General features: G+C 38.1%; 1 protein-coding gene across 1 annotated transcript in view; it reads right to left on the bottom strand.

The window, feature by feature from the left end:
• LMNB1 (lamin B1) overlaps window positions 1–11,512 on the bottom strand; it is a 76,121-nt gene that overhangs the window by 23,311 nt on the left and 41,298 nt on the right. Inside the window, exons 4-5 of the mRNA XM_007463730.1 lie at window positions 8,914–9,084; window positions 7,369–7,494 (exon numbers count right to left, since the gene is read on the bottom strand). Coding sequence (XP_007463792.1) covers window positions 7,369–7,494; window positions 8,914–9,084 — 297 coding nt within the window. The remainder of the gene's footprint in view (window positions 1–7,368; window positions 7,495–8,913; window positions 9,085–11,512) is intronic.

The raw sequence follows: 11,512 nt of genomic DNA, 5'->3' as shown, positions 1-11,512 counted from the left end.
GTTGAAAACTTCCCTAATATGGGAAAGGAAATAGTTAATCAAGTCCAGGAAGCGCAGAGAGTCCCATACAGGATAAATCCAAGGAGAAACACGCCAAGACACATATTAATCAAATTATCAAAAATTAAATACAAAGAAAACACATTAAAAGCAGCAAGAGGAAAGCAACAAATAACATACAAGGGAATCCCCATAAGGTTAACAGCTGATCTTTCAGCAGAAACTCTGCAAGCCAGAAGGCAGTGGCAGGACATATTTAAAGAGATGAAAGGGAAAAACCTACAACCAAGATTATTCTACCCAGCAAGGATCTCATTCAGATTCGAAAGAGAAATTAAAATCTTTACAGACAAGCAGAGGCTAAGAGAATTGAGCACCACCAAACCAGCTTTACAGCAAATGCTAAAGGAACTACTCTAGGCAGGAAATACAAGAGAAGGAAAAGACCTACAATACCAAACCCAAAACAATTAAGAAAATGGTAATAGGAACATACATAATGATAATTACCTTAAATGTAAATGGATTAAATGCTCCAACCAGGGCTTCCCTGGTGGCACAGTGATTGAGGGTCCGCCTGCCGATGCAGAGGACACAGGTTCATGCCCCGGTGCGGGGAGATCCCATGTGCCGCGGAGCAGCTAGGCCCGTGAGCCATGGCCACTGAGCCTGTGCTCCGCAACGGGAGAGGCCACAACAGTGAGAGGGCTGCGTACCGCAAAAAATAAATAAATAAATAAAAAACCTCCAACCAAAAGACATAGACTAGCTGAATGGATACAAAAACAAGACCCGTATATACGCTGTCTAAAAGAGACCCACTTCAGACCTAGTGACACATGCAGACTGAAAGTGAGGGGATGGAAAAAGATATTCCATGCAAATGGAAATCAAAAGAAAGCTAGAGTAGCAATTCCCATATCAGAAAAATTAGACTTTAAAAAGAGACAAACAAGGACACTACATAATGATCAAGGGATCGATCCAAGAAGATATAACAATTGTAAATATTTATGCACTCAACATAGGAGCACCTCAGTACATAAGGCAAATGCTAACAACTATAAAAGGGGAAATCGACAATAACACCATCACAGTAGGGGACTTCAACACCCCACTTTCACCAATGGACAGATCATCCAAAATGAAAATAAATAAGGAAACACAAGCTTTAAATGATACATTAAACAAGATGGACTTAACTGATATTTATAGGACATACCATCCAAAAACAACATTATATATTTTCTTCTCAAGTGCTCACGGAACATTCTCCAGGATAGATCATATCTTGGGTCACAAATCAAGCCTTGATAAATTTAAGAAAATTGAAATCATATCAAGTATCTTTTCCAACCACAACGTTATGAGACTAGATATCAATTACAGGAAAAAATCTGTAAAAAATACAAACACATGGAAGCTGAACAATACACTACTACCTAACCAAGAGATCACTGAAAAAATCAAAGAGGAAATCAAAAAATACCTAGAAATAAATGACAATGAAAACACAATGACCCAAAACCTATGGGATGCAGCAAAAGCAGTTCTAAGAGGGAAGTTTATAGCAATACAATCCTACCTCAAGAAACAACAAACATCTCAAATACACAACCTAACCTTACACCTAAAGCAATTAGAGAAAGAAGAACAAAAAACCCAAAGTTAGCAGAAGGGAAGAAATCATAAAGATCAGATCAGAAATAAATGAAAAAGAAATGAAGGACACAATAGCAAAGATCAATAAAACTAAAGCTGGTTCTTTGGGAGATAAACAAAATTGATAAACCATTAGCCAGACTCATGAAGAAAAATAGGGAGAAGACTCAAATCAATACAATTAGAAATGAAAAAGGAGAAGTGACAACTGACACTGCAGAAATACAAAGGATCATGAGAGATTACTACAAGCAACTATATGCCAATAAAATGGACAACCTGGAAGTAATGGACAAATTCTTAGAAAAGCACAACCTTCCAAGACTGAACCAGGAAGAAACAGAAAAATTTAAACACACCAATCACAGGCACTGAAATTGAGACTGTGATTAAAAATCTTCCAACAAACAAAAGCCCAAGACCAGATAGCTTCACAGACAAATTCTACCAAACATGTAGAGAAGCGCTAACACCTATCCATCTCAAACTCTTCCAAAATATAGCAGAGGGAGGAACACTCCCAAATTCATTCTCTGGGGCCACCATCACCCTGATACCAAAACCAGACAAAGACATCACAAAGAAAGAAAACTACAGGCCAATATCACTGATGAACACAGATGCAAAAATCCTCAACAAAATACTAGCAAACAGAATCCAACAGCACATTAAAAGGATCATACAGCATGATCAAGTGTGGTTTACCCCAGGAATGCAAGGATTCTTCAATATACACAAAGCAATCGATGTGATACACCATATTAACAAACTGAAGGAGAAAAACCATATGATCATCTCAATAGATGCAGAAAAAGCTTTAGACATAATTCAACACCCATTTATGATAAAAACCCTCCAAAAGGTAGGCATAGAGGGAACTTACCTCAACATAATAAAGGCCATATATGACAAACCCACAGCCAACATCATTCTTAATGGTGAAAAACTGAAAGCATTTCCTCTAAGATCAGGAACATCACAAGGTTGTCCACTCTCACCACTATTATTCAACATAGTTTTGGAAGTTTTAGCCACAGCAATCAGAGAAGAAAAAGAAATAAAAGGAATCCAAATCAGAAAAGAAGAAGTAACGCTGTCACTGTTTGCAGATGACATGATACTATACATAGAGAAGAATCCTAAAGACACTACCAGAAAACTACTAGAGCTGATCAGTGAATTTGGTAAAGTAGCAGGATACAAAATTAATGCACAGAAATCTCTGGCATGCCTATATACTAATGATGAAAAATCTGAAAGAGAAATTAAGGAAACACTCCCATTTACCACTGCAACAAAAAGAATAAAATACCTAGGAATTAACCTACCTAAGGAGACAAAAGACCTGTATGCAGAAAATTATAAGACACTGATGAAAGAAATTAAAGATGATACAAATAGATGGAGAGATATATACCATGTTCTTAGATTGGAAGAATCAACATTGTGAAAATGAGTATACCAAAGAATGAGTATACCAAAGAAATCTACAGAAAGAAATCTACAAATCTACAAAGAAATCTACCAAAGAAATCTACAGATTCAACGCAATCCCTATCAAACTACCAATGACATTTTTCACAGAACTAGGACAGAAAATTTCGCAATTTGTTTGGAAACACAAAAGACCCCAAATAGCCAAACCAATCTTAAGAAAGAAAAACGGAGCTGGAGGAATCAGGCTCCCTGACTTCAGACTATACTACAAAGCTACAGTAATCAAGACAGTATGGTACTGGCACAAAAACAGAAAGATAGATCAATGGAACAGGATAGAAAGCCCAGAGATAAACCCACGCACACATGGTCACATTATCTTTGATGGATAAAGGAGGCAAGAATATACAGTGGAGAAAAGACAGCCTCTTCAATAAGTGGTGCTGGGAAAACTCAACAGCTACATGTAAAAGAATGAAATTAGAAACTCTGTAACACCATACACAAAAATAAGCTCAAAATGGATTAAAGACCTAAATGTAAGGCCAGACACTATAAAACTCTTAGAGGAAAGCATAGGAAGAACACTCTATGACATAAATCACAGCAAGATCCTTTTTGACCCACCTCCTAGAGAAATGGAAATAAAAACAAAAATAAACAAATGGGATCTAATGAAACTTCAAAGCTTTTGCACAGCAAAGGAAACCATAAACAAGACCAAAAGACAACCCTCAGAATGGGAGAAAATATTTGAAAATGAAGCAACTGACAAAGGATTAATCTCCAAAACTTACAAGCAGCTCACGCAGCTCAATATCAAATAACAAACAACCCAACCCAAAAGTGGGCAGAAGACCTAAATAGACATTTCTCCAAAGAAGATATACAGATTGCCAACGAACACATGAAAGAATGCTCAACATCACTTATCATTAGAGAAATGCAAATCAAAACTACAATGAGGTATCACCTCACACCAGTCAGAATGGCCATCACCAAAAGAATCTACAAACAATAAATGCTGGAGAGGGTGTGGAGAAAAGGGAACCCTCCTGCACTGTTGGTGGAATGTAAAATGATACAGCCACTATGGAGAACAGTATGGAAGTTCCTTAAAAAACTAAAAATAGAATTACCATATGACCCAGCACTGCCAGTACTGGGCATATACCCAGAGAAAACCATAATTCAAAAAGAGTCATGTACCACAATGTTCATTGCAGCCCTATTTACAATAGCCAGGACATGGAAGCAACCTAAGTGTCCATCAAGAGGTGAATGGATAAAGAAATGTGGCACATATATACAATGGAATATTACTCAGCCATAAAAAGAAACAAAACTGAGTTATTTGTAGCAAGGTGGATGGACGTAGAGTCTGTCATACAGAGTGAAGTAAGTCAGAAAGAGAAAAACAAATACCGTATGCTAACACATATATGGAATCTAAAAAGAAAAAATAGTTCTGAAGAACCTAGGGGCAGGACAGGAACAAAGACTCAGACATAGCGAATGGACTTGAGGACACGGGGAGGGGGAAGGGTAAGCTGGGACAAAGTGAGAGAGTGGCATGGACTTATATATACCACCAAATGTAAAATAGATATCTAGTGGGAAGCGGCTGCATAGCACAGGGAGATCAGCTCAGTGGTTTGTGACCACCCAGAGGGGTGGGATAGGGAGGGTGGGAGGGAGAAGCAAGAGGGAGGAGCTATGGGGATATATGTATATGTATAGCTTATTCACTTTGTTATAAAGCAGAAACTAACACACCATTGTAAAGCAATTATACTCCAATAAAGATGTTAAAAAAATTTTTTTAAATAAAAAATAAAGGCTATGTCAATTTTAAGTAAAACTAAAGAAGTACTTCACTAACATGAGTCACTTAACCAAAAAGGAAGTACTATGGCCTAACATGCAGCATGACGAAACTAAGACTCCACAACAAATACAATTAAGATATACAGTATGAAAAATATATGGCTTTTTTCTTTTTGGTGATCTTTTTAAAGTTAAAATTTATCAACCAAAGAAGATATCCCTCAAGATATATTATTTATCATAAAATCTGATACCAGTAATGAATAGATGAAAGGATCATTCCCCATCCCCCTGAAATTTAGAGAGAAATTTTAAACTATTCTGGCTGAAGGAGTTGCTTCTCTCCTGTTTCATAAGGAGTGAGCTCCTCAAAACCCCCAGGGCCCTGCCTAACATTTTTTAAAAACCACTAACATGAAGTTAACCAAAAAACTTGCCAAGATGGGAACATAACTACCAGGCAAACAGGGAAACAGCCCTGGACCTGAGTCAGAAGACATAGCTACCAAATTTCAGAGCCTACCACTATTTAACCACAGGCAAGTCTTAGTCTCTTCATCTGTAAAACATCCATACCTAGCATAATCAAGTGGATTAAAAGCACCAGCCACATCCCCCCACCCCCCAAAAGACAGGGAATTGTAAAATTGAGGAAGAGGGGATAATTAGAATACGATTTATTAGATGGATAAAAGTAGTAAATGTCAACTCAGAGTAAAAACAGGACTATTTTTGGAAGGGTACCTATTAAATGGTGCAATGGAAAAGAGATTGTTAAATTCTTTTCTTTTTTTCTAGAATGCACTTATTCTCACAGACATTCTCTGAAAGGCCAAATTCTTTTTTTTTTTAATCTTTGTTGGAGTATAATTGCTTTACAACGGTGTGTTAGTTTCTGCTTTATAACAAAGTGAATCAGTTATACATATACATATATTCCCACATCTCCTCCCTCTTGCGTCTTCCTCCCACCCTCCCTATCCCACTCCTCTAGGTCGTGAGATTGTTAAATTCTTAAAAGAAAATCTTTGAAGAGAGTGAGGTGTAAAGGGAAAAACTGGGAACTATGAAAGAAACCCATTTATCAGCCTACATTCTCTGGGCCGATCATTAAACTCACCCAGGTCTGTGGTCAGACTGAATGAACTCAAAGGTCCTTGTCCGTCCAGCTCTACTGTTACATGAAAACTTCAAAATACTATCAGGACAAAATAGGTCCAAAATAATTTTTAAATTTATGTTGTGAGTAATAAAGTAAGTACACATGATAAGCATTGTAAAAACTTCTGTTTTTGTTTTTTTTTTTTTTTCTTTTGCATTACGCGGGCCTCTCACTGTTGTGGCCTCTCCCATTGCAGAGCACAGGCTCCAGACGCGCAGGCCCAGCGGCCATGGCTCACGGGCCCAGCCGCTCCGCGGCACGCGGGATCCCCCCGGACCGGGGCACGAACCCGTGTCCCCTGCATCGGCAGGCGGACCCTCAACCACTGCGCCACCAGGGAAGCCCAAAACTTCTGTTTTTTAATTAACTATTTTTACATCACCCTGTTTTACATAACTCATTGCTTTCTAAATTCCTACAATAAATGTCTTCAGTTTTACAATCAGAAAAGGATATTACTAAAAACAAAAGAAAAAGAAAGCTTAATCAAGAATAAAAAAGTTTATTCATGTGGAAAATTTAAAACAACAAAATTTCCTCCCTTAAGGGAAACAGAAGCTGAAGTTACTTCCTAAGTAATTAAGGTGAGTAGATTATCAAAACATTCTGCATACTTATATGGTTGTATATGTACTTTGTGTGCATATCGACATCACCCTTAGACTAAAAACCAGATTTCAGGCAGTGTCCACACCTGCTTACGCTGCACTCAGAGTGCACCATCACATACTGACAGGCACCCATCAACACAACCAGTAACAGTCATGCGACAGTTAGGCGTGCCAATGAATCAATGAGTCACTAAATTCTTAACTAAGACGCAAATTGATGCTACTTCCCAAGATACTAACTATTGGGTATTCTAAGCATGGAAAGAATTTGTCTAGAAACACAAAGCATTTACCACCCACACAGAATTTCTGCAGGTTCTTCTTCATTATGGTTTCTAAATGTGATGAAAAAGAGTACGTTGGAAAGAGCACTATGTGGAGATCAGGATGCTGGATGGGTCAGAAAACCTGGGCCCTGGGGTAAACCCAAGGAATAAGCCAGCAGGTTGCACCCTCAAGGGCAGCTCTGAGTAATCTATTAGGTCAGGAACACCAGTCTCTGCTCAGAGGACGCTTATGAAATGACGAATAGAAAAAAATCTGGACAGCACTGTGAAACCAGAATTCAGGAAAATACTATCCTCTCTGAAAAGTGATTTCAGGCAGAGCTGAGCAGGTAGACTGCCGTGGTGGAGGTGGCCTTCAAGTACAACTCCCATGCTTACTTACCTCTTTCTGTAGATTAGAAAGCTGAGATGAGAGACTCTCAATTCTCACACGACTTTCCATCAGTTCTTCCCTGGCACTATTGACAGTAGATGTATTCATCTCTGAAGACAGTCTGGCATTCTCAAGCTAAATAAAGAAGCAGACCATAGTCAGTTTCACCTAGTGAATTAGAACAAACAAATGAGGAACCATGATTCATCTCAAGGCATCTCATTTCAAACCCAAACCCTGCCAGTAACTAGTTGATGAAACAGGAAAAGCATCATGAAGTTTGCTGATGTGTTATGAATTACCTTAAAAGTCTTTCTGCCTTTTCGGCTCAATTCCCAATATAGGAGTTTAACAATGCTGATATACCTGGGTCTTTACCCAAAATTTAGTGCTTCAATATTTCATCCATTATACCTCTAATGTCTCAGGTAACATTGCTAATAAGGAGACTGGACAGGAGCAATTTAACTGTGGTGGCATTTGTAGGAAAACAAGCATCATATACCCCTAACCCACCAAATCTGATACAGAATATAAAGCAATAAGCAGAAAGTACTAATTTAGAGATTATTTCAAACCAAACAGACACACTTCTTTTCAGAAGCAAAAAACAGCTCCTCTGGTAGAAACAATATCCCGCTCCTCCAAATGCCCACAGCATTCTGTTCTGCATGTGTCTCAGGCACGTTTTTTATGTATGTCTCCTCCCTGGCTCCCTTTGAGGCCAGAGTCTCTTTGACTGACTGATCCTCACTTTAGCTCCGTCACTGCCCAGCACAATGCCAGCACTGAGTAAGTGCGGAACAACTAAATGTAGGGATTAAAAGATCTCTCCCTCTCACCAGGCAATTACTACTTCATAACGTGGATTAAAAGCAACATGAACAATTTGAGGCCATGCAACGGAAATTATTTTCAACAACTCTATGACCCTAATTTTCTAAGTCTTCCACTAATAACCCTTTTAAATCAAATCATGTAACATTTAACACATTGGGGTAAAATTATTTACTGTGAAAGCCTGTACTCAGGGAGTTAATAAATTTTTGCATGGTCTCCTAATAAAAGAGAAAAGTTTCTATAGTCTTTTTTTAATGAATAATTAGTGGCAAAGGAAGCTGCAGACACTGTCCATTTGGCCTTTGTTCAAAAAAGCCCAAAGTGTGGTGGTCACAACCTATGTACAATGATGACATGGAAGTCAGAACTAGATGCAGTCCAACAAGATTAGTACTTGTTACTGAAGGAAAAGCTATTTTCAGATGGCTGGAGTTTAACTAATATGACTTGACATGAATGATCAGCTGGACAAAGAGAAAAACCTTACCTCTGATAAAAGTGGAATAACCCTACTTTCTTTGAATAATCTCTAATAACATTTACTTTATAAAAAACTGCTTTCTTTAAAAAAAAAATCCATTTTTTATATTCATGGAGACAAAGGGAATTCATTTAAGAAAACTAGAACAAACCAAACATCAAGTCATGTTCTCAGGGAGACTATGAAACAAAGGCTTCAAGTGTGTAAAGCCATCCCCGGAAGAGTCTGCTCACTTTGGCGTGGTAAGTCTGCTCCAGCTCTTCCTTGTACAGCTTGACTTGGGCATCGTGTTGCTCTCTCATCTCATGAAGGGCTTGAGCCAGCTTGTACTCATACTCAATCTGACGCCCAGAATCCACCTCTACCAAGCGAGTTTCATGCTTCCTTCTGGTCTCATTAATTTCCTGCGGCAGGGAGGGAAATGACATAAAACCAAGTTACTTACCATAGCTGCACTGGTACAAGTCTGAGTGACATCAAGGCCATCTGAGGTATTACACACCAAGCTCCTCATGTTTTGTCCTAGGGCAAGTATGTGAATAGATACTTTTTTGCCTTCATTTTCAAGTATGAAGATTTTTGAGCTGGAACTAATGACAGAAATGGTAGCATCTCAAGCCCTAGGAATTTTATGTTTCTTTTCAGTAGCATACCTATTTATTTCTCTAAAGGCAAAGAATGGCTGGAAGACTTACTAAAGTACCAGGCAATCGTGGATAACTAGGTACACTGAATAGCACGTAATTATTTTTCTAAATTGTACTGATGATACTAAGGACAACTCTGAAAAAAATCTACAAGATAAGTTAGAAACTTATCGTTAAAACTTCAACTAGAAGACTTATACATAATAAAACTTTGCTTAGGCATACTAAGATGCAATAGACAGAGCAAGCTAATTTACATGACTTACCCTAACAGCTGGTAGTGTGCTAAGGTATCAACATCAATTGATACAGAATCTTACTGACAATATTATGTTGCTATCTCAAGTACATATGACAATTCACTATTAAAGAATAGAAATAATAGGCATAATCCTTCACATTATGTTTTAAGGAACTATCCAAACTCAAATGGCTAGGAACACAAGTCCAAGAATAAAATTTTCATTCTAGCTTCTAGCTCTGAAAATACAACAGATCTGTCTTTAATGGCAATAATTAAAGAGGCCACAAGAGGGGGATATAAGAAGAACATGTTTCTGTATCATCTTACAGCATATGCAGTTTTTCTTTGCATTTCCTCATTTTTCTCTTAACCAGAGGAAGATGCACTCGATACAATCAGAAACCCAGGGTTCAAATTCCAGTTCTGCCATTAATCTCCCAAGGCTCACATCTATATAATGATGTGAATGATACTTAAATCATAAAAATATGCAAATGAAAGGTTTAGTTCAACAAATACTGAGTACCTACTAATCATTTTGCCCTTTGTCTGCCTCCTTTCCTCTTCTTCCTGTTTTTCTCCTTCCTCTTTCTTACCCCTAAACTGTTCATAATAAGGAATTTATGTATATTTATTGCATAGAATTTTATTCTCCATGTTAAAAAAAGAAATGAGGAATATTTTAAATTCATTCTCAAAAAGGCAAAACCTCAAAATTCAAAGTTGCTACCCAAACGTTCTAAAAATACTAAATTACTTTTTACTGATGCCGTTTTTCACTTAACGTTTTATGTAGAATCAGTGACTTACAAAGAAAAAAGTACTCAACTCCTGGTTTAAAGATGCAGGAGTACACACAGCGTCAAAAGTAAGAAATAATAGATCACGGACAATTTTAACAAAACAAAACAAAAATGTAGGTCAACTTAATATAAAGATACTTCAATTTATAAGCAGAACTGTAGTTAATAATTATATGACAGGGACTTCCCTGGTGGTGCTGTGGTTAAGAATCCACCTGCCAGTGCAGGGGGACACGGGTTCAACCCTGGTCCAGGAAGATCCCACATGCCGCGGAGCAACTAAGCCTGTTCACCACAACTACTGAAGCCCGAGTGCCTAGAGCCCGTGCTTGGCAACAAGAGAAGCCACTGCAATGAGAAGCCCACGCACCACAACAAAGAGTAGCCCCCGCTCGCCACAACTAGAGAAAGCACGCGTGTGGCAACGAAGACCCAATGCAGCCAAAAATAAATAATAAATAAATAGATTTATTGAAAATAATGATAATAATAATTATTATTATATGACAGCATTCACTGTAGTTTACAAGAAGCTATCACACACAATATTCCACTTTGATCCTCACCACACCTTGAAGAAAAAATAGCAGGTAGTGATATTTCTTTCTTTTTTTTTTTTTTAAGATGTTGGGGGTAGGAGTTTATTTATTTATTTATTTATTTATTTTTGCTGTGTTGGGTCTTCGTTTCTGTGCGAGGGCTTTCTCTAGTTGTGGCAAGCGGGTGCCACTCTTCATCGCGGTGCGCGGGCCTCTCACTATCGCGGCCTCTCTTGTTGCGGAGCACAGGCTCCAGACGCACAGGCTCAGTGAGTTGTGGCTCACGGGACTAGTTGCTCCGCGGCATGTGGGATCATCCCAGACCAGGACTCGAACCCGTGTCCCCTGCATTAGCAGGCAGATTCTCAACCACTGCGCCACCAGGGAAGCCCACTGATATTTCATTTTTAAATAGGAAACTGACTCAAGAACTGTCCAAAGTCTGGCTGCTTATCCAGTGAGTGCACTTTGCCCCCACAATACCTAGTTTAATACTATATTGTCATAAAAATGGTCAGATTTTTATTGTATTATTTTTTCTCCAAATAAAAAAATTATTTAACTTCTACAATAAGTTTCTTTTTTTTTTTTTTTTTTTT

The sequence above is a fragment of the Lipotes vexillifer genome, unplaced genomic scaffold (assembly GCF_000442215.2).
Source record: "Lipotes vexillifer unplaced genomic scaffold, Lipotes_vexillifer_v1.1 scaffold1616, whole genome shotgun sequence".
In the NCBI taxonomy this organism is placed as follows: domain Eukaryota; kingdom Metazoa; phylum Chordata; class Mammalia; order Artiodactyla; family Lipotidae; genus Lipotes; species Lipotes vexillifer.
The sequence above is the reverse complement of the archived record's forward strand: the minus strand, read 5'-3'. Positions and strand labels throughout refer to the sequence as shown.